Raw genomic sequence first — 24,383 nt, forward strand, 5'->3', positions numbered from 1 at the left:
ACGCCACCTGGCTGCGACTGCATCTGCTTAAAGGATTTTGGTCCCTAATGGTTTCTTCTTTTTTTATTATTATTATTATTGTTTTTATTGTAAATGAAAATAAATAAATAAAAGTTACAAAATTACAAAGGTGATTCTACAGTTTCTACAGGTCAGAGTCTGTATGCGAGGCTGTTAAAGGATAATTACCGTTTTTTACAATCTGGACCTTATTTCTATCATAAAATCCGATCATTTCCTCCCCCAGATAACTTTGGTGTCATTACAAGTGGTTGTGATGAAATGAGCTCCAGCCGAGAGGCGCGTATATCCGTATAATGGAGTCTACAGGGCAGCAGAATGCAGCCTCTAAATAACACATTAACTGCAGAGAAACTCCTTCATTTCACCAATATTTAGTTCTGATAGGCTAGTGCTATTCCCCTCTGAGTCCGGGGTTAGCTGTTATCAACATCCGGGGTCTGTAGGTTGACCTGCTGACCTCTGACCTGGATGATGTCATCTCTGAGAGCCACGCAGCTTGTTGCTACCGCTAATACTCTAATGCTACGGTTCGTTTCTGCGTGTTTCTGACTTGTCAGAACAAAATGAGCAGCTGGATGAAGTTCAGCTTCCACAGGCTTCCTCTCCTCAACCTGGACTCACTAAAGCTCCGGCTAGTTGAGATAAAAATGGACCCGAATGCCGAAGCAGAATGATTATTATCAGAATGAGCCGGGCGGCGCTCAGAGATGACATCATCCAGGTCAGAGGTCAGTAGGTCAACCTAGAGAGAGATTCGGAGGAGGAGGAGTAAAGACTGAGCAGACTACTGAGTGTTTGAGTGTCTTTCTCCTTTATTTTCTGAGCAGCAGCAGGAAACAAACAGACAAAGTGAGACTTGAACATGAGGCAGAGAGAACAGAGCTAGTTGTTCATTGGTTCATCATGAGACAAAGAGAACAGAGCTAGTTGTTCATTGGTTCATCATGAGACAAAGAGAACAGAGCTAGTTGTTCATTGGTTCATCATGAGACAAAGAGAACAGAGCTAGTTGTTCATTGGTTCATCATGAGACAAAGAGAACAGAGCTAGTTGTTCATTGGTTCATCATGCGCCGAGAGCCCAGGTGACAGTTATCTGTCAACAGGTTGTAGTTGGAGCCTCCGGCCGCCACAAAGTCTGACACCGTCTTAGAGCCCTGGAAGTCTCTGGAGCTGACCGGCTGGAGGAGGAGAGAGGAGGAGGAGGAGGAGGAGGAGGAGGAGGAGGAGAGAGGAGGTTAATACAGACTCACTCTGGTCTCCAGGTTTAAATCATGACATCATCACTCAATCATCAATTTTGATCAATGAAAATTCAAGTTCCTAATTCAACCTGTCTGATTTCTGATTGATACAGAGTTCCTGAATTCCGACTCATTAATTTCTGGGGGGTTTTTTCAAAAAAAAAGAAAAAAAAGATTGATTTCTAGTTAGGGGCCGGGCAACATCAGCTGCCAGGACCCTATTGTTTTTCTCAGTGTTCTTCTTTCTTCTTTCTTCTTTCTTCTTCCTAGGAAGTCCTACTTCCCATGCATAATCAGTGAAAAAAAACTTCACAGAAATGTTCGACCCCATGTCAGATTCACTCAACTCCAAGGACATGTGCCCCCCTAAGCGTTTAAATGTAAAAACTTTCTACCAAAGCAACAGTACATGCTACAGTTTTGAAACTTCACCAAAATATCGCCCCAGATACTGCTGAAACTTTTGTCCACTTAAACTCATTACAAGTTATGGAGTCCATGTTATTTTCAAAAACTGTAAAACTTATAAAACCTATCTCCTCCTCCCACAATTTTTGCTCAATTGACACCAAACTTGCTAGAGAGCATCTCCAGACTGTCCTCCACAAACGATCCACACAGATTTTTGATTGATCAAAAATTGAGCCTACAGTGCGTGAAAACGCATCTGATTGGTCTCTCACCTCCCAGGCTCGGCTCATGTGTCGAGCGTCAGTCACCACCGTCTGAGACGATCGTCCGTATCCGTCTCCTTTATGGACCAGGAACTGTCTTCCATCGTCCAGCGTCACCCTGGCAACAAGAAGCAGGTTGAGGACCGGTCCAAACGACTCAGTTTTGTCCAGACCGGACTGAATCAGACTGAACCGGTCTGAACCAGACTGAACCGGTCTGAACCAGTTGGGCCGAGCACTGACCTGACTCCAGAGTGGCTGATGGGTCCGAGCCAGGACGAGGTTCCCTCCAGCGGCCTCTTCATCCTCTCAGCCTGGTGGACCGGAGAGTTGTAGAGTCTGGAGAGGGACGAACCGGACAGGTCGAAGCTGTGGCTGGGAGGAGATCAACCTGGGGAGGAGGGGAGGAGGAGAGGAGGAGGAGGAGGAGGAGGAGGAGGAGGAGGAGGAGGAGGAGGAGGAGGAGGAGGAGGAGTCAGAACCATATACAGGAGGAGTGGGAGGAGAAAATGGCGAAGAACTAGAAACAGCATTTCCTAACAGAAAATGCGTGTGAATGCTGAAAGCCATTGCTGAACCATGCTGAATTAGCAGAATAAATTGACAAAGACATGCGGAATTACATGCAAGAAACATGTCTAAGGCAGGAATTGAACCTGCAACTTAATGAGCGGTAACCTGACACACTAACCGTATGGCCACAGAGGACCTGAGTTACAATGAGCTTTATACTATCAGGAATCAAAGACTGTCCAATGACAGCTGAATAGTTGGAGTCAAAAGTCGAGTAGAAGAGGTTGTAGTAGTAGAGGTTGAGACTTTGATGAATGTGAGATTTTTCAATGATGCTTAAATAAAAAGAAAAGAGTAGAAATGATCCACAACAAGTAAGTAGAGGACTTTTTTGTGACTTGTGACAATTTTTGGGTGAAATCAAACAAAGTATAATGCCCATTCCAGAATGGAATTAGTACAAAGTTGAGCTCCTGCTACTCTGCTGTTAAAAAAATTGCATTGGGGTGAATGGCAGAGAGAGAGCACCCAGGCTGCATTTAAAAAATAAAAAATAAATTATTCTCTAAATCTCTTTGCATTTTTGACCAGATTGTTAGCCAGAAGACAAGTGTGGCTATAAACTGTGGCAGATTCTTGTGTGTAGAGTGTCATTTGTAGCTTTGGTGGCAGTTTCAGAAGAAAAGTTCCAGTCGCTTTTTTGGATCTGCTGCACTCTGACGATGATGTCACTCACTCTAGCCAACGCAATACACACTCATTGAAAAGTGTGAAATTTGTCAGAAATCCTCATGTGCTTTTAAAGGATTTATCTCAAAAACGGTACAAGCTATGAAAAAGTTGTAAACACAGGATGAATACATTAGAAGTTTGTCTACAGATCAGAATTTGAATGAAGTCTGTAGGTGAAAGTATGCTGAAGCTTTAGAGGCTGAAAGAAGTAAGAAGATTTGAAGAGTTTCAAGACTGTTCCAATGCATTCTCTATGGGGAAAAAAAAATCAGAAATAGTTGAATATTGCAAAAAGTATGAATAGTTGAAAAGAGAAAAGTCATTCCGATAATGTCCAGAAAAGGCTGAACGTTTTGATGTGAGAATTGTTGAAATAGCGCAAAGTATGAAGGACTAGTTGAAGACCAAAAAAGGGAAGAAGAACTCGGAATAAGTATAAAGAAAATGGCGGAGAGGAAGAACAATAGTGTGAATGCTGAAATAGGAGGAGAAGGAGCACTGACCTCCACCAGACGAAGACTCCACATCCAGAACCAGCAGAACCAGAGCCAGAGCAGAGAGCAGCTTCCTGGATGAAGACATGATGGATCAGAACCTGGAGGAGGTTTCTGTCTCACTGAGACGTCCAGGTGAGTTTTATACAGTCCTGAAGCTGCTGCTGCTCCTCCTGCTCCTCCTCCTCCTCCTCCTCCTCCTCCTCCTCCAAAGTTCCCAGGTTACATCAGTGTGTTTGTCTCCTGGCAGCTGCAGCTGTAATTTCCGCGCTGACATTGAACACAGCAGCAGAGTCGGTTCCAGGAAACAAACTTTTTTCTTTTCTTTTTTTTCTCTCCTTTTTCTTCTATTTTTCTACAAAACTTTATTGCACATATCAAAATAGTTACAAAGTCTCTGAAAAGGAACACATATTGCATTTTTGTTTACCAATACATTTAATCTCAATTACCATAAATAAAATAGATAGATAGATAGATAGATAGATAGATAGATAGATAGATAGATAGATAGATAGATAGATAGATAGATAGATAGATAGATAGATAGATAGATAGATAGATAGATAGATAGATAGAACTTTATGCATCCCGAAGGAAATTATTCAGCCAGGCCGCTCCAGAGGAAAATAACTTAGTTAAAGAAAATAAATAGGATACAAAGAGATATGATAAAATATATCCTGCAATGTCTATACAATGAATATACACGATAAAGGAGCAACCTAGATATAAGTTAAAAGTTAATCTACAAGGCTTTAAGATTTAAACAAATTGAATAAAGTAAAAATCAAAATAAATGAATAAATGTAAGAATACAAATCTAAGACATCTTCACTTGCAATTGTGAATGTGTTATTTGCCTAAAATGATAATTACATTGATTAGATCTGACACTTCTGAGGGGACATTTTCATTGAATACTAAAACCTGATCCTGATTAAAGGGTGTGATGTTTTCTATTTTACTTTTTAACCAGTCAAACAAACTCTGGCAAAATTGTGTCCCTACCGAACAAGAATAAAAAAGAGTCTAAAAAGGTGCTCGATAGTTTCTCAGTCTGCTTGACAAAAGCCATGTGGCTCCATCTCCAAACCTGCTTTTAGGGGGATCGGACATTTTTGAGTTTATCTCTCTTGTTTTCATGTTAGTAGCTTTTGCAAAGTCATGAAAAATAATTCTTTAGAACATTGTTCAGAAACAATAACTTTATTGTTGCGATGTTTCTCTCCAATTTGAACATTTCCAATTTTAATATCTGGTGAGATTATTATACCTTTGAAACTGCAAGAGTTTTCTGAATTAGTTGAATTAATGAGCTCAGGTAAAGTGAAAGTGTCAGAGTGTGGTGGTGATGATGATGATGATGATGAAGCAGCAGCTCCACAACATTTCAGCTCTGGGGGTTTTTCAACGTGACGACATCATCAGTCAAACACGACCTTTGACCTTTGAGCCGTTTCACTCAGGTTCAGAGTGAAGTTGTGTAACTGAGGAAAAGCCTCCTACAGGATTCCCCCGTTCACAGACACAACTACACACTGATGTCAACACCTGCTCAACATCTGCTCCACATCTGCTCCACATCTGCTCACACAAAGGTCTGAATAGTGAAAACTACAAAATGTCAAAAAGAAACAACAACATTCAGTTCATTTTCCTGGAACCGACTCTGACTCTACTGCTGTGTTCAATGTCGGCGCGGAAATTACAGCTGCAGCTGCCAGGAGACAAACACACTGATGTAACCTGGGAGATTTGGAGGAAGAGGAGTAAAAAAAAAAGTTAAAAAGTAAAATAGAAAACATCACACCCTTTAACAAGGATCAGGTTTTAGTATTCAATGAAAATGTCCCCTCAGAAGTGTCAGATCTAATCAATGTAATTATCATTTGGGGCAAATAACACATTCACAATTGCAAGTGAAGATGTCTTAGATTTGTATTCTTAAATGTATTCATTTATTTTTATTTTTACTTTATTCTATTTGTTTAAATCTTAAAGCCTTGTAGATTTTATTTATGGTAATTGAGATGAAATGTATTGGTAAAAAAAATGCAATATGTGTTCCTTTTCAGAGACTTTGTAAGTATTTTGATATGTGCAATAAAGTTTTGTAGAAAAATAGAAGAAAAAGGAGAGAAAAAAAAGAAAAGAAAAAAGTTTGTTTCCTGGAACCGACTCTGCTGCTGTGTTCAATGAAAAATTAATTAAATTACACTGTATGGTAAATTACAGCTGCAGCTGCCAGGAGACAAACACACTGACGTAACCTGGGAGGAGGAGGAGGAGGAAGAGGAGGAGGAGGAGGAGGAGCAGGAGGGGGAGGAGGAGGAAGAGGAGCAGCAGCAGCTTCAGGACTGTATAAAACTCACCTGGACGTCTCAGTGAGACAGAAACCTCCTCCGGGTTCTGATCCATCATGTCTTCATCCAGGAAGCTGTTCTCTGCTCTGGCTCTGGTTCTGCTGGTTCTGGATGTGGAGTCTTCGTCTGGTGGAGGTCAGTGCTCCTCCTCCTCCTCCTCTTCCTCCTCCTCCTATTCTTCTTCCTCATCTTCTTGTTCTTCATTTTCTCCTCTTGTATATGGTTGTGACTCCTCCTCCTCCTCCCCAGGTGGATCTCCTGTCACATCATTGCTTGCCTTTTGACTCCAACTATTCAGCTGTCATTGGACAGTCTTTGATTCCTGATAGTATAAAGCTCATTGTAACTCAGGTCCTCTGTGGCCATACGGTTAGTGTGTCAGGTTACCACTCATGAAGTCGTGGGTTCAATTCCTGCCTTAGACATGTTTCTTGCATGTCATTCCGCATGTCTTTGTCAATTTATTCTGCTAATTCAGCATGGTTCAGCAATGGCTTTCAGCATTCACACGCATTTTCTGTTAGGAAATGCTGTTTCTAGTTCTTCGCCATTTTCTCCTCCCACTCCTCCTGTATATGGTTCTGACTCCTCCTCCTCCTCCTCCTCCTCCTCCTCCTCCTCCTCCCCAGGTGGATCTCCTCCCAGCCACAGCTTCGACCTGTCCGGTTCGTCCCTCTCCAGACTCTACAACTCTCCGGTCCACCAGGCTGAGAGGATGAAGAGGCCGCTGGAGGGAACCTCGTCCTGGCTCGGACCCATCAGCCACTCTGGAGTCAGGTCAGTGCTCGGCCCAACCGGTTCAGTATGTGCGCGTGTATGTATCTGTATGTGGACACGTGTATGTATGTATGTATGTTTGTATGTTTGTATAATTAGTATGTATGCATAATTAGTGTGTATAAGTAAATTATTAGTAAACGTAAATTAAATTAAAACGTAAAGTAAATTATAAATAAATTATATTCATGATTTTGTAACATAAGATATGTTTAGACAAGGATCTTAGCTAGACATATATGGGGTGGTGGGAGTTTATAAGTTTTACTTCTTCTCACTCCTTTTCGAATATGTATTCTAATTTTTTTCATGTTTAAATGTTTTGTCTTATTCTCTTTTTTTATTACTTTATTTTCATATTCGAAATAAACATTTCAATCAATCAATCAATCAATCAATCAATCAATCAATCAGACCGGTTCAGTCTGGTTCAGGCTGGTTCACACTGCAAAAATTCAAAATCTTACCAAGAATATTTGTCTTATTTCTAGTCAAAATAAATCTAATTATACTTAAAATGAGACTCATCACATTTAAAAAGTAGCTTGTTTTTAGAGTGTGGTTCAGACCGGTCTGGTCTGGTCTAGTCTGGACAAAACCAAACTGAGTCGTTTGGACCGGTCCTCAACCTGCTTCTTGTTGCCAGGGTGACGCTGGACAACGGAAGACAGTTCCTGGTCCATAAAGGAGACGGATACGGACGATCGTCTCAGACGGTGGTGACTGACGCTCGACACATGAGCCGAGCCTGGGAGGTGAGAGACCAATCAGAGAGCAGGAAGGAGAAACAACCAATCAGAGAGTAGGAACCACTAAGAACCAATCAGAGAGAGCAGTAACCAGTAACGACCAATCAGAGAGCAGGAACAAAGTTGAAACTACCAGAAATCAATAAATCAAATAATCAGAAATGGTGTAATAACCAAAAAATCAAAAATCAGCCAGTGGCCTGAAATCAGAAATCAGACAGGTCGAATTAGGAACTTGAATTTAGATTTTTCACAATTGATGACTAGTGATGTGTCATGATTTAAACCTGGAGAACAAAGTGAGTCTGTATTAACCTCCTCCTCTCTCCTCCTCTCCTCCTCCTCCTCCTCCTCCTCCTCCTCCTCTCTCCTCCTCCTCCTCCTCCTCCTCCTCCTCCTCCTCCTCCTCCTCCTCCTCCTCCAGCCGGTCAGCTCCAGAGACTTCCAGGGCTCTAAGACGGTGTCAGACTTTGTGGCGGCCGGAGGCTCCAACTACGGCCTGTTGACAGATAACTGTCACCTGGGCTCTCGGCGCATGATGAACCAATGAACAACTAGCTCTGTTCTCTTTGTCTCATGATGAACCAATGAACAACTAGCTCTGTTCTCTTTGTCTCATGTTCAAGTCTCGCTTTGTTAGTTTGTCTGTTTGTTTCCTGCTGCTGCTCAGAAAATAAAGGAGAAAGACACTCAAACACTCAGTAGTCTGCTCTTTGATTGTTATACTGTGTGACTGTGACAAAACAAAAACAGTTCAGTTTTAATCTAAACAGGAAGTTTCATGTGTTTTCTTTACAAATGAACCTGTTGAATCTCTTCCTGTGATCTGGACTCAGGGGTTTTCCACCGGCTCAGTAACAGGTAAACAGCATTAGACCTGTTGTTGTTACCTGTTCTGTTATAGGACGAATCTCCTTGTTGTTTACAACTACTTCCAGGTAGAAAACCAGCATGAGAACAATAGTGACGGACGAGAGTTTCTCTATATATATCTACTTTTTCATGTTAGGGCCTACTATATCGCCGTTTAGACTAATCTGATGTTTGTAAAGTCTATAAAACCAATAATTGGACAAACATTACTATTTATGTGTGCACATTTTTGTAATTAGTCATGGTTATCATAGATTAGCCGGGCTAACGGTTAGCTACCTGTTTAACTTTAATAACTCAGTGACTCAATAAACGCTCCATGAAAAAATATTTTCTCCAGCGGATATCTGAGTTCCAACATGACTGAGCTAACTGGAGTAGTTTCATGTCGTGTCCCACAACGGGAGGGTTTTAACAGCTGACGTCCTGCTGTTAGCTTAGCTACCGCCGTTAGCTTAGCTACCGCCGTTAGCTGTCCCTGTTAGCTGAGCCACTGATGCTTTAGACACCGTGATTCCCCCAAACTGAATAAATACAACACATAGCAACACAAAACACACACACAGAAATAGTAATGTTTCTTCAATCATTTCAGATTTGTCTAAACGGTGATAGGGCGTGAAAAATATGATATAGGGCCTATAGCTAAACTCTCGTTCGTTACTATTGATCTCATTCAAATTACGTGCTGGTTTTCTACCCGGAAGTAGAATGTAAACAACAAGGAGATTCGGTCTATTGTGAGCCAAGAATAACACTCAGGTCACTCAGTAGAAACACAAACAATAACAACAGAGCAGTTTGACCTGCCAATCAACTCCTCTGCTGCACTCACTGGACCAGCAGACAGCAGCTCTGCTCAGGCCGGTGACTTGTGTGACTGTCAGTGTGGACATTACATATAGGCTACAACCCTCGGCTGCTGATTGGTCTGTACACTGACTGTAATACCATTCACAATATGGAAATAATGCATTCTGGGAAACATAGGAAAACTATCTAATAAGATCCTAAATGCTCTCATTAAATCCTTTTCAACAACACTCAGCTCAGAATCAGTTTCGTTTTGACTAAATCGTTTCATTTCTGCTGTGTTCAATGTCAGCGTGGAAATTACATCAACTCTGACAGGAGAAAAACACACTGATGTAACCTGGGAGATTTGGAGATATATTTATTCACCTTATGTTTCATTTTTACCATCATTAATCAGCTTCAGACTAATTGTAATGTTAGATAAATGGCTTGTAGATTGTTACAGGGAGAGTGGAGGCTCCTTCTACATCGTGACCGGACTTGCAGGTTTCGCCAAATGATGCAATTTATAAATCGATGAAAGCCGTATTTTGATCAACGTTATGTTTACATATAGTGACCAGGCCATTTGTTTGTGGTGTCTGAATGTTTAGTGATTATTGATCTTCACAATATAGTGCACTCACATGATATATACAACACTGGTGACACTCCATCGGCGTCAAAAAGCTTGACTCACTAGCAACAGTAACTAAAAGGTGAGGTCAATTTGAATTTTAGTGAGAAATAGATCTTTTTTTTATCCTGTCAAATAAAAAGGTGGCAGACAAGCCCTACTGCAGTTTGTCTGTAATGTTCAATAGAGAAAGGCATGACACTTCACTTAGCATTTGCCTTGTCTCTTAAATTCAAATTGCAAACCAGTACTTTAATTTCTAAGCTTGTAAAATGTATTTGCAATATCATGGCATCTTCCACACACAGTGCATAGTTAGGGACAGTTCATAATTGGTTTATGATCAACGTTATAAAACGTGAAGTCAGTTTCAGTTTCAGTGAGTGATGTCACTCACTGAAACAACACTGGCACTTTTACATTTTATTATGTTCATTAATGTGCACTGCCCTCCTTAAATAAAAATAAAAATAAAAATAAAATAAAATAAATTAAGTAGATTCAGATTCAGATATTTTTATTCATGTACTTAGCAAGAAAAAAATGTCTTATATGAAAGGGAACTTATAAACAGGGGACCGAAGCAATCAACAGCATTCACTAGTAACACGTAATGTTATATTCTTTTTGTTTTGTTTTGTCTTTATTATCCTGTTACATAAATGTTCATGGACAAAGCAGATCAAGTGTTTCTGTGATTCATTAACGTTTCTTCATTGCTTCATTTCTTTATTGCTTAATTTCAATAGAGGAACGCATGGAACACATTCCTCCTGTTCTCCTTCCTCCTCCTCCTCCTCCTCCTCCTCCTCCTCCTCCTCCTCCTCCTCCTCCTCCTCCTCTCAGAGGTCAGAGGTCGTCCATCCCTTGAGAAACACCACTGTTTGTTCTCTGGGTTTTTCCACTGGCTCAGTAAAGTAATACATAAACAGTGTGTTAGACTGTGGGCGGAGTCAGCTCACCTGTTCTTGTTACCTGCTCTGCTCAGGTGAGTTGTTGTTGTGACTCAGTGGGACGAGATTAACGCTCAGAACAGATGAATCAGTGATTCTCTGTCTCGGCGTGTCGGCACGGTGACACACCATCACCTCCTCCCTGTTCACACGCCTCTCTCTAATCCAGCTAACATCACCCGACACACTCACCTGTCTATAAAACCCAGCAGGGACCAGGACTCACACACTCTGCATCCAGACCTCACTCGGCTCCATCATGTCTTTCTCTTCGTCCTCGTCCAGTCAAGGTGAGTTTCCTGTTCATTGGTACTGATCCAGGATCCATCTTTATTTTAATTTTTTTTAAAGGGACAACGAGGAGTTTTGGAAAAGCGAAGTGTTTCCACACTACATTTATGAGCCTCCACGTGCACGGTGAAATTCTTTGACCGGCGCAAGACAGACTCATGTTTTCATTCATCAAGAATTAAAGTCAGAGGTTGGAAGACGATCACATACCGTCGTAGTTCCCACCATAAACGGAGATTCGGCGGCGTTATTCTCATGACTCGCCACAAAACCTAAAGTAAGGAAACGCTGGTCGGCTCGCCCAGCATTTCCAAACAGACAAAACCATATATTTATCGAAAATGAGCCCATTAACAAGTGGTAACATAGATTCATCCACATTAATATGAGACTTTTTTATAACCAAATAGAAACTCCTCGTTGTCCCTTTAACTGCAAATGTCTCTGTGTCACTTACTCACTTTGCTTTGTATGTGTTTGCTTTCAAATTGTTCTACAAAAGTATCTGCCGGTGTAACCATCTGAAAAATGGGGTTGCACCAGTCAGTGGGAGGAGACTTCAGCAGGTTCTGTGCTGTTTTGCAAAAAGAATCAGAGGTTTTGTGAATGTAGTTTGAGAAAAGAGTTTTGTTGTATTTACAATTCTGAGAAAACTGCGAGCGAGCGAGTACTAGACTACTAGACTAAACTAGAATCTGAACGCTGGATGTCACGGTTTCTCCCCATTTTACACACTGGACCTGTAAAATATCTTCTAGTCAAAACTAATCTTTTTCCACTTAAAATAAGACTCATCACCTAAAAATTAACTTGTTTTTAGATCATTTTCACTTGTTTCAAACTAATTTTCACTTGAAATAAGTAGAAAAATCTGCCAGTGAAAGCAAGTTTTTTGTGCTTGTAATAAGAAAGAAAAACTTGCTCCACTATCAGACTATTACAAGTGAAAATATCCTTGAAAGAAGTAAAAAGTGTCTAAAAACAATTAAGCTACTTTTTATGTGATGAGTCTTATTTTAAGTAGAATGAGATTTGTTTTGACTAGAAATAAGACAACAAATATTCTTGGTAAGAATTTGAGTTTTTGCAAATAATGAAACCGGGAGGCAGTGGTCGGGTCGGACCACGGACGAAACGATTTACGGCACAAGTGGCTGGGTTCAAGACCCGGGGACATAAAAATATGTATTTAGGGGGGTAATTAATAACCCCTGGGGCACATGGCTCATGCTCCAGGCAGCCGGGTCTCTCTGCTCCTCTCACCCATAGAGCTCCCATCCTGGGATATAACGTCAGCCTTCTCCCCTGTCCTGCTAGACGCTGGTCTGAAGGATCCTAAATACTTTTTCAAAATAATTTGCCTAAAACTGCTCACAAAAAAGTTATAGTCTGGAGCTCTGACGCGTCTTTATGACAATATGCGCTCGAGCTCATGGGAAATGCAGTCTTCATTCTGACAATATATGACTGCTTTTGTCCACAGTGGTCGCCAAAATCAAGACAAAATGAAAGTTCCTTGAAGGGGCTTTAAGATAATTCAAATAGTTGTACTAGTTGTGTAAATAACTTTGTTTACATTAAATATGGTTTAGATTTTAGATCAGAGGAATAATGTAAAATAATGTAATGTAATGTAAATATCAAGACACATGGTTATTATGAGGACTGGGACTGGATACAGTGATGGTCTTGGAAATGGTCTCACATTAGTTTGGTTTGGTCTTGGTTTATATACATATACATACATATATATATATATATATATATATATATATATATATATATATATATATATATATATATATATATATATATATATATATATATATATATGTATATATATATATATATATATATATATGTATATATGTTCTGCTCTTCCAGGTGGAGCGCACAGCTTCGACCTTTCTGGGCGGAGCCTGACGGAGCTCTACAACTCTAAGGTCGACAAAGCTGAACTCTTCAGACGACCACTGGGATCCATTCCACAGATGGGACCCGTCAGCCACACTGGAGTCAGGTCAGTACACACACACACACACACACACACACACACACACACACACACACACACACACACACACACACACACACACACACACACACACACACACACACACACACACACACACACACACACACACACACACACACACACACACACACACACACCTGCTTCAGCTAATTCTGTTATTAAACATGCTCCAGAATAAGATCTCCACCCATACCTTTAACTGCCTGATCTGTGTGGGTGTGGTTACCTGCTGAGTCATTCAGTCAGGTGAGCATGGAGTGGAGCCACACTGTTTTTTTTTTTTTTTACCTCTCTCTCTCTCTCTCTGCTGCCTCTCCACCACTCTTTTTTATTAGCAGCCAGGACACTATTGTATTCCGAAGAATTCGTCTTCTACTTTTGTTCATTTAAACTTATTACAAATTATGAAGTCCATCACTCTGTTTTTTTTGTTTTTTTTTCAAAAACTGCTCCCACAATTTTTGCTCAATTGTCACCAAACTTACTGTAGAGCATCTCCAGACTGTCCTCCACAAAACTTGTTTCTTGGATTTTTGATTCATCAAAAACTGAGCCTACAGTGCATGAAAACGTTTGACTGTAAACATATATCATCCAATTCCTGCTAAATACATTTCACATCTTACTGAAAAAAAAATGAGAATATTTTTGGAGTCATGGTTGATGAAGTTAGACAAATATCAGGATGTTATCTCAAAAACTGAATTTTCTAGAACATTTTGAATTCTGCTCTCATGGGAACAACTGCAGTCAATGTAAGAGTGGCATTTTTAAACATCACATTTTCTCTCGTGAAGCAAAACACTTATTATTAAAAACAAATCACCAACATTTCCATGCTGTCAAGTCGCAATTTATGTATTATCATATTTTTGTTTAGATATTACAATTTCTGACATTTTGACACCTGCTGCCCGGGACAGTGACTCCCTGAGTCTATTTGAGAAACCACACAGCAGGTCACGCATCCAGACAATTAGCTCAGTGAGTTAGGAGCTGGTTCTTGGTGTTGGAGGATGTGGGTTCGAGACCCAGCAAGGGAGTTAACTAAAATACCAGATAGTCTTTGTGAAACAAATGTACATAATCTTTGCGTAGATGTTTATCAAATACATATCAGTTATAAATTGAGTCAGCCATTCACTGCCTGCACCACAGTGAATGGCTTACTCAATTTGTGCAGCCACTGCAACACTGCCACTTGTCCATTAGCTCAGTGCGATAGACAATGCTCTTTGGTATCAGAGGTTATGGGTTCAATCCTCAACTGGTGCGAAGTGAAAATTACAAGGTCCACTGTCTTCCTATTCTCCTGTTTGTTGCTAAGAATTTGCCAAAAAATAGCCCGGACCCCATCCATCGCTGTGCAGCAGCTATGATTCATTCTGTAATTCCCATAATTCCCATGGAAAGTTGGTCAAAATTTCCACCCCTTTGTAAACCTAAGCAGACCTTTACTCTGGATGGTGTGTGTGTGTGTGTGTGTGTGTGTGCTGACTGTCTTTGTCTCTGCTGTGTGTCAGAGTGACCCTGTGTGACGGGACTCAGTGGCTCATCCATAAAGGAGGCGACTACAGTGACAACCATAAGACGGTCGTGGTCGATGCCAAACACATGAGCTCCGAGTGGAAGGTGAGTGATACCTCCTTTATCCTGAGTGTCAGAGCCCTTTGTAAAGTTTAAAGGTGGTCATCTGTGTGCTTCCTCTGTGCAGCTGGAGGACACCAAGGTGTTCGACGGGAGCAAGACGGTGTCCGACTTCGTGAATGCCGGAGGAGAGGACTACAACGTGTTCTGGAACAACTGTCACGATGCTTCAGGTCAAATGATGGGTCAGTGAACAAACAGCAGCTCCTCTGGTTCCTCCTGAGGTCAAACGTCACCGTGTGTTTTCTTTCTGCTCAACAACAGAGAATAAAAGGTGAAACCTCACAGTGTGGTGTAGTGTGGTGTTTATTCCAGCAGGGGGCGACACATCCTCACCATACACCACACAACACAAGGTCCACACAGGATTCACTGTGACTTCAGATGCATATATGCATATTTTTGCTGATATTATTTATGTACCTTTTCTGGGATTTTCACAATTGATCAAAACCTTAGTTGGGAACCCCAAATAAATTTTGTTAGATTGAAGCTGGCGAGCGTATTGGTATATCAGACAAAACACATATTAAACCATAAAACACTATAAACACTATACAACACGCTCATATTACCATACCTGTCATATCTGGGGAACCACCTACAAGACCAACCTCCAACCTATTTATATTATGCAAAAAAGGACCATAAAGTAAATCATGCAGCACACAACCACCACATCAACAATTAGTTTATCAAATTGCGAGTATTGAAGTTCACTGGCTTTATGAAAATTAAAACTGTACAGATAATATACAAAGCAAAGAATAATTTACTCCCTAACAATATTCAAAAACTATTTAGGGAAAGAGAGGGGAGATATGAGCTCAGAGGGAAACTTAACTAAAAACAACCAAGAATAAATACTACATTAAAAAGCAAGGACCTCAAACAAAGCAAAACTTAACACAGTTTAAAAAGAAATTAAAACATAGAATGATAGAAAGCTTTAAACAGGATTTATCATTTGGGATTTGACTGAAACTTTAATGCTGTTTATTTATTTTGGCTTCATCTGTTGATTATAAGATTAACACAAACCAGATGAGCTTGTTTTTTAAAAATCCACTTTGGTTGAACTTGGTTTGACTCTTGGATCTGGTCTCTGTGTGGAAATTACATAGGCTATGACCACCGGCTGCTGATTGGTCTATACACTGACTGTTCACAATATGGGAATAATGCATTATGGGAAACATAAGAAAACTATCAAGCAAAATCCTAAATCCTCTCATTAAATCCTTTTCAACAACATTCAGCTCAGGATCAGTTTCGTTTTGACTAAATCGTTTCGTCTCTGCTGTGTTCAATGTCAGTGTGGAAATTACAGCTGCAGCTGACAGGAGAAAAACACACTGATGTAACCTTGGAGATTTGGAGGAGGAGGACTATGCAGGATATTTACCTCATGTTTCATTTTTACCATCATCAAACAGCTTGGGACTAATTGTGATGTGAGATAAATGACTTGTAGATTGTTACAGGGAGAGTGGAGGCTCCTTCCACATCCTGGCTGGAAAACAAACCTGCGATCATCAGAGCCTCCGACCCGGTGTCCCAGCTCTCCTCACTGCAGCACTTTGACACAAACGCGCCCCATAACTCATAATCTCTTGTTTATGACAGATATGACTACACAAATAGCTACCACATATTGCAACATGTATATGATAATACATCGATCCACCGATTGATTATAAAAAGGCTCAGTTGAAAACAAACGCACACGACCAGGAGGAGGGTTAGGAAAACAGCAGAGAAGTGACCGGACTAAATTAAATTATGCAATTTAAGCCGTATTTTGATCAACATTATGTTTAGCTACATATATGACCAGGCCATTTTGTAGTGGTGTCCGAATGTTTAGTGATTATTGAACACTGGTGACACTCCAGCAACAGTAACTAAGGGGGTAGGGTCAATTGATTTATGATCAATATTCTAAAAGATGAGGTCAATTTGAATTTTAGTGAGAAATAAGTGTGATCTTTTTTTTTATCCTGTCAAATAAAAATGGTTAGACAATCTCTACTGCAGTTTGTCTGTAATTCAGTAACTTCTCTTTATTTACTTTTTCAGTAGAGAAAGGCACGACACTTCACTTAGCATTTGCCTCGTCTCTTAAAATTCAAATTGCAAACCAGTACTTTCATTTCTAAGCTTATAAAATGCATTTGCGTATCATGGCATCTTCCGCTTGATGTTAAATTTGAGGTTGTAAATTCACTGAGCTCAACAGATGGACTGACTGAGGTACAGACCTGGTTGTACATGGTTTGGTGCAGTTTATACTCTTCTTAATTGGATTATGATCAATGTTATAAAACGTGAAGTCAGTTTCAGTTTCAGTGAGTCACGCCTGAGCCATGAAGTGTTGTTTTATTATTATTATTATCCTGATTCCTGTTAGATAAAAGTTCATGGACAAAGCAGCTCCAGTGTGTCTGTAATTCATTAACATTTCTTTATTGCTTATTTCAATAGAGAAAGGCATGGAACACTCCTCCTCTACTCCTTACTCTTCTTTCTCCTCCTCCTCCTCTCCTCCTCTTCTCCTTCCTCCTCCTCTACTCCTTCCTCTTCTCCTTCCTCCTCCTCTACTCCTTACTCTTCTTTCTCCTCCTCCTCTCCTCCTTACTCTTCTCCTTCCTCCTCCTCTACTCCTTACTCTTCTCCTTCCTCCTCCTCTACTCCTTACTCTTCTCCTTCCTCCTCCTCTACTCCTTACTCTTCTCCTTCCTCCTCCTCTACTCCTTACTCTTCTCCTTCCTCCTCCTCTACTCCTTACTCTTCTCCTTCCTCCTCCTCTACTCCTTACTCTTCTTTCTCCTCCTCCTCTCCTCCTTACTCTTCTCCTTCCTCCTCCTCTACTCCTTACTCTTCTCCTTCCTCCTCCTCTACTCCTTACTCTTCTTTCTCCTCCTCCTCTCCTCCTTACTCTTCTCCTTCCTCCTCCTCTACTCCTTACTCTTCTCCTTCCTCCTCCTCTACTCCTTACTCTTCTCCTTCCTCCTCTTCTACTCCTTACTCTTCTCCTTCCTCCTCCTCTCCTCCTTACTCTTCTCCTTCCTCCTCCTCTACTCCTTACTCTTCTTTCTCCTCCTCCTCTACTCCTTACTCTTCTCCTTCCTCCTCCTCTACTCCTTACTCTTCTCCTTCCTCCTCCTCTACTCCTTACTCTTCTCCTTCCTCCTCCTCTACTCCTTACTCTTCTCCTTCCTCCTCCTCTACTCCTTACTCTTCTCCTTCCTCCTCCTCTACTCCTTACTCTTCTTTCTCCTCCTCCTCTCCTCCTTACTCTTCTCCTTCCTCCTCCTCTACTCCTTACTCTTCTCCTTCCTCCTCCTCTACTCCTTACTCTTCTTTCTCCTCCTCCTCTCCTCCTTACTCTTCTCCTTCCTCCTCCTCTACTCCTTACTCTTCTCCTTCCTCCTCCTCTACTCCTTACTCTTCTCCTTCCTCCTCTTCTACTCCTTACTCTTCTCCTTCCTCCTCCTCTCCTCCTTACTCTTCTCCTTCCTCCTCCTCTACTCCTTACTCTTCTTTCTCCTCCTCCTCTACTCCTTACTCTTCTCCTTCCTCCTCCTCTACTCCTTACTCTTCTCCTTCCTCCTCCTCTACTCCTTACTCTTCTTTCTCCTCCTCCTCTACTCCTTACTCTTCTTTCTCCTCCTCCTCTACTCCTTACTCTTCTCCTTCCTCCTCCTCTCCTCCTCTACTCCTTACTCTTCTTCTTCCTCCTCCTCTACTCCTTACTCTTCTCCTTCCTCCTCCTCTACTCCTTACTCTTCTCCTTCCTCCTCCTCTACTCCTTACTCTTCTTACTCCTCCTCCTCTACTCCTTACTCTTCTCCTTCCTCCTCCTCTACTCCTTACTCTTCTTCTTCCTCCTCCTCTACTCCTTACTCTTCTCCTTCCTCCTCCTCTACTCCTTACTCTTCTCCTTCCTCCTCCTCTACTCCTTACTCTTCTTTCTCCTCCTCCTCTCCTCCTTACTCTTCTCCTTCCTCCTCCTCTTTCTCTTCCTCTTTCTCCTCCTCCTCTTCCTCATTTTCCTCCCGCCCCTCCTCCTCCTCCTCGTCCTCTTTCTCTTTCTGCTGCTTCTTCTGCTCTTTCTCCTCCTCCTCTTCTTCTTCCTCTTTCTCCTCCTCTCTTTCTCTTTTTCCTCCTTCTCCTCTTTCTCTTCCTCTTTTTACTCCTCCTCCTCTTCTTCCTCTTTCTCTTCCTCTCTTCCTATTTTTCCTCCTGCTCCTCCTCCTCCTCTTTCTCTTCCTCTTCCTCCTCCTCTTTCTCTTTTTACTCCTGCTCTTCTTCCTCCTCCTCCTCCTCTTTCTCAGGTGAGTTGTTGTTGGGACGAGATTAACGCTCAGAACAGATGAATCAGTGATTCTCTGTCTCGGCGTGTCGCCACGGTGACACACCATCACCTCCTCCCTGTTCACACATCACCTGACACACTCACCTGTCTATAAAACCCAGCAGGGACCAGGACTCACTCACTCTGGACCCAGACCTCACTCGGCTCCATCATGTCTTTCTTTTCATCCTCATCAGGTAAAGGTGAGTTTCCTGTTTGTTGGTACTGATCCGGGATCCTTTTTTTTTTTTAACACTAATGTCTTTCTGTCAGTCTCTCACTTTTATGTGACATAATTCAAAAACTTTAAGATAATTCAAATTGTTCTACAAAAGTATCTGCTTGTGTAACCATCCAAAAAACGTGGTCGCACCAGTGGGAGGAGACTTCAGCAGGTTCTGTGCTGTTTTGCAAAAAGAATCAGTTTTGTATTATGAGGATTGGTAGCCTGTGAATACAGGAATGGTCTTGCCAAGGTTTACTGGCAAATGCAATTGCTATAAAACAAAATCTGTTTGGTTTAGCCTTATAATTCTTCTTTTAAATCTACACATAACAAGGGTCTTGCTTTAGAGAGCGTCGCCATCTTGCACCATTTTTCTTGAAAATGGTCTCACATTGGTTTGGTCTCAGTCTTAGACTTGGTTTTGGGTTAGGTGGTCTTGACTACAACACTATTGGACAAATATACATATAGATGTTGTGCTGCTCTTCCAGGTGGAGCGACGCAGCACAACTACGACCTTTCTGGGCGGAGCCTGACGGAGCTCTACAACTCTAAGGTCGAGAAAGCTGAACTCTTCAGACGACCACTGGAAGGCTTTAGAATAGTGGTGGGACCCATCGCCACACTGGAGTCAGGTCAGTGCACACACACACACACACACACACACACACACACACACACACACACACACACACACACACACACACACACACACACACACACACACACACACACACACACACACACACACACACACTGACCTGCACCATGAATATTGTGATTAGTTGGTTGTAGTTCCTGGTTAAGTTCAATTCTGTAGCAGATGTGTAGGTTGGGGTTAGTTTTAAACTTTCCATGGGAATTAACTAGAGTCTATGGGAACTGTAGGAGCCTTAAGTTAATTTATATATGGATAATTAAGTTCATACATTAAATGGTGACCATTTACAGTATTTACAGATTAAAACGTTGACAGTTCAAACTTACAGTAAGTAGTTACTAAGTTATTTTGGGAGTTGGCTTTTGTGGTTTCTGATCTGTGCATATTCAATTGCCTTAATGCAAGGCAAGGCAATTTTATTTGTGTAGCCCATTTTTACAAACACTTTGTCCCAAAGGGCTTTACATGGCATCGCACATTTAATGAGCGTGGATCTGTGAGGGTGTGGTTACCTGGTGAGTCATTTGGTCAAATGAATATGGATTTGAGCCACACGGTTTTTGTCTTCTTTTCTTCTTCTCTATTTCTCTACCTCTCTACCATAGTTTTTTTTATTTTTTGAAGCAAACCAAAAGGATCCTGTGGAGTTTCTTTTTTTAATATTTTTTTTATAACTGACGTTGATTACAATGAAGGAAGGGTTGGTCCTGAACAGAGAACTTAAATATGGTTGGAGAAAATATATTGTAGGATAATAATCTTGGCTAAAAGAACCAGTTTTAACGCAAACACACTGGAATATCTCTGCTGTTCCTCCATTACATACACACAGCTGCAGCACTGCTGACTGCAGGGATGTTGAGGCCACGCCCCCTTCATGCACCGTGGAGGCCACACCCCCAATTTTACTGCTGAGGCCACGCCCCCTAAATGCACAGTGCATCCCTCCGTCACATTCACTTTTAGATTGGGTGCTGTTTGAGTCATATTTTACTCAATATTCACGTTTTTGTTGTTCCATAAAAGATTCAAAGTTTTAAAGTTGATTTATTGACACGTGTGTCACGTAATGTTTTAACGATTTCCCAGTTAATTCCCATAATTCCCATAGAAAGTTGGTCAAATCTGCTGGAAATCGTCACACACACTTCCTGTCATAGATTTGTACAGTATGTTACCTTGACTCTGTGTGCTGACTGTCTTTGTCTCTGCTGTGTGTCAGAGTGACCCTGTGTGACGGGACTCAGTGGCTCATCCATAAAGGAGACGACTACGGCATCAGCTCTCAGACGATCGTGGTCGACGCCAAACACATGAGCTCAGAGTGGAAGGTGAGGCAGAGGTTCAACACCTGCTCAGGTGGACTTACCTCAGTGATTTCCTTTCCTTTTATGGTCCTATTTACTTTATACATGTTTGTATTTCCATTTCCATTTCATCCCTTCTCCGATACCTCTTTTATCCTGAGTGTCAGAGCCCTTTGTAAAGTTTAAATGTGGTCATCTGTGTGCTTCCTCTGTGCAGCTGGAGGACACCAAGGTGTTCGGCGGGAGGAAGACGGTGTCTGACTTCGTGAATGTCGGAGGAGAGGACTACAGCTTGCCCTGGGACAACTGTCACGATGCTTCAGGTCAAATGATGGGTCAGTGAACAGCAGCTCCTCTGGTTCCTCTTGAGGTCAAACGTCACCGTGTGTTTTCTTTCTGCTCAACAACAGAGAATAAAAGGTGAAACCTCACAGTGTGCTGTAGTGTGGTGTTTATTCCAGCAGGGGGCGACACATCCTCACCATACACCACACGACACAAGGTCCACACAGGATTCACTGTGACTTCAGACAGTTAAATTAACATTTCTAAATGCAAATATTTCACATGCATATTTTTGCTGATGATACACATATGTTTTGTGCTGGTAAGAACCTAAACCAAAAAACAAGTGTATCTCTGGCTGGGGTGAAGCTGTGGAATAGCTTACCAGAGAATCTCAAACAAAGCAAAAACACAACACAGTTTAATAAGAAATTAAACAGTATAATGGAAAGCTTTAAACAGGATTGATCATTTGGGATTTGACTGCAACTTTAATCCTGTTCATTTATTTTGGCTTCATCTGTTGATATTGACTGAAGATTTCTACTCCTTTCTGTTACACTGAAACCATAAAGAGCTCCAAAGGTTTAACTGAAATGAGGAATTAAAGGGTCGGCCTACACCTTTTACTGTAAATCTATGTAACATTTATGATTTAAGTTTGAATTAATGAATGCATTATTGAATGTTGATTGATGCCTGACTGCAACAATTTGTGCACAAGATCGAATAAACTACAACAACTGATTCTATAGGCACATATAGGCACTGAATTTCTTTATGTGACATACAAGTTCCTACAAAATAAAAGCACATAAAACCCTAAACCATAAAAAAAAAACCTATCAATGCAAATATTGAATCTAAAGATTTAGATTGAACATCCACTGTTAGATGTAGTAATTATGTATAGTATGTTTTGCACCTCAGTTAAAAACCTGGGCGTATACCTGCCAGAGCTATGACATCACAACAATACTGGAGCCAATCATGGCCCAGTGTGATGTGTAAACTTTGGGAACATGTAGAGCAGAGGATTCTGGCCGAAGTCCTGGTCCACAGAGTCCGCAGAGTCCAGCCAACTGGGTTTTCCTCATGCCATGTGACCTCAGACTGGCAGAGACGGTCTTACAGTAACACAAACCAGATGAGCTTGTTTTTAAAAATCCACTTTGGTCTTGGTTGCTTTCACTGTCAGTATGGAAATTACATAGGCTACAACCACCGGCTGCTGATTGGTCTATACACTGACTGTAATACCATTCACAATATGGAAATAATGCATTTTGGGAAACATAAGAAATCTATCAAATAAGATCCTAACTCCTCTCATTAAATCCTTTTCAACAACATTCAGCTCAGGATCAGTTTCGTTTTGACTGAACTGTTGTGTTCACTGTCAGTATGGAAATTACATCAACTCTGACAGGAGAAAAACACTGCTCTAAGCTGGGACATTTGGACATAACTGTGTCCACACTGGGAAAAATGAATGAATGAATGAATTAATTAATTCAGGTAGGATAGTTTTCAAAGAAATCATATTTTTAAACATTATTTTTCATTGTTTAAAGTTTAAAAGTCTGGGTGTGCGACAAGGGGAAAAAGTTATTTTTACATTTGTAAGGATGTTGAAAAGTTTGAAAAAATTATAATAGAAAGGTGATAAAAAAGGTGGATAGATAGATAGATAGATAGATAGATAGATAGATAGATAGATAGATAGATAGATAGATAGATAGATAGATAGATAGATAGATAGATAGATAGATAGATAGATAGATAGATAGATAGATAGATAGATAGATAGATAGATGCTAACTATGCTAACAGTTCTAGGAGATGCTAACTGTTCTAAAGGCGGCTCACCTAAAGGTCTGTTATCTGATTAGAAACAAGGCAAGGATGATACATTGTTACAAATTCTCACTTGGTCCAGTTTGTGTTCACAAAGGCCGAACAACAGTCCAAAAATTGTAAACAAAGGTCATGCGGCCAGTAGTCTTGCTCGCCAGACCTTTCTTCAGAGAAGTTTGGTGTTAGCCTCATAGCTCACTGAAGACAATGGGCCAAGCTTGGTAGATAAAACTTTCGCCACAGCCGGCCGGCAAACAAGCCAAAAGACATTCTGTTTGAATATCCACCAAAAGAACCGAGCATGCCTTCCTTATTGCAGTCTGTAAATCCATTGCTTCATGGTTGAGTAAAAACTCAGAGCATGTTGTATGTTTTGTCATCTACTTACGGATACTTCTGTAGGGAGAGGACATTCTTAAGCATATTTTTGGTTTTTTTTTGCCTTTTATTTTGACAGCACATAGTGAGATAGACAGGAAAGGGGGAGGCAGAGAGGGGGAATGACATGCAGGAAAGGTCTGCCCGACGCGGGATACGAACCGGGGACGCCTGCATTGAGGACTGTAGCCTCTACATGGGGCGGCCGCTTTAACCACTGCGCCACGCACCACCCCGGGAGAGGACATTCTTGAGAAGAGGAGCTTCCATCATTGAAAGAGCAGCAGGTCTGGAGGATGCCACCCTGTTCCAGATGAGATGAAGAGGTGCTTTCATTGCTTCCATGCTGCTGCTGGTGCAGAGATGAAGGCTTGGAAGTTGGAGATGTACTTTACATCTTCTGCTGTCAGTCATCATGGGAAATATCAAATCTCTGCCAAATGGTGCCATGTTCAGACATCCCAATGTAACCATTTTTCCAAAACCTCCCAGGTAATAGTCATGCACGC

General features: G+C 41.2%; 2 protein-coding genes across 2 annotated transcripts; one reads left to right on the forward strand and one right to left on the reverse strand.

Annotated features, from left to right (window-relative positions):
• Positions 1-824: 824 nt before the first annotated feature.
• Positions 825-3,809, reverse strand: LOC310999680 (uncharacterized protein). Its single transcript, XM_083990221.1, has 4 exons — positions 3,690-3,809; positions 2,185-2,332; positions 1,951-2,059; positions 825-1,204 (listed from the first exon to the last, which is right to left on the reverse strand). Exons 2-4 carry the CDS (start codon positions 2,244-2,246, stop codon positions 1,079-1,081), a joined length of 297 nt encoding a protein of 98 aa, XP_083846347.1. The 5' UTR covers positions 2,247-2,332; positions 3,690-3,809; the 3' UTR covers positions 825-1,078.
• Positions 3,810-6,043: 2,234 nt separating this feature from the next.
• Positions 6,044-8,267, forward strand: LOC310999965 (uncharacterized protein). Its single transcript, XM_083990592.1, has 4 exons — positions 6,044-6,181; positions 6,676-6,823; positions 7,470-7,578; positions 7,997-8,267. The coding sequence occupies exons 1-4, from the start codon at positions 6,103-6,105 to the stop codon at positions 8,120-8,122; spliced, it is 462 nt and encodes a 153-aa protein (XP_083846718.1). The 5' UTR covers positions 6,044-6,102; the 3' UTR covers positions 8,123-8,267.
• The last annotated feature ends 16,116 nt before the right edge of the window (positions 8,268-24,383 follow it).

The sequence above is a fragment of the Trachurus trachurus genome (genome assembly GCF_905171665.1).
Source record: "Trachurus trachurus genome assembly, chromosome: 16".
Taxonomy (NCBI): domain Eukaryota; kingdom Metazoa; phylum Chordata; class Actinopteri; order Carangiformes; family Carangidae; genus Trachurus; species Trachurus trachurus.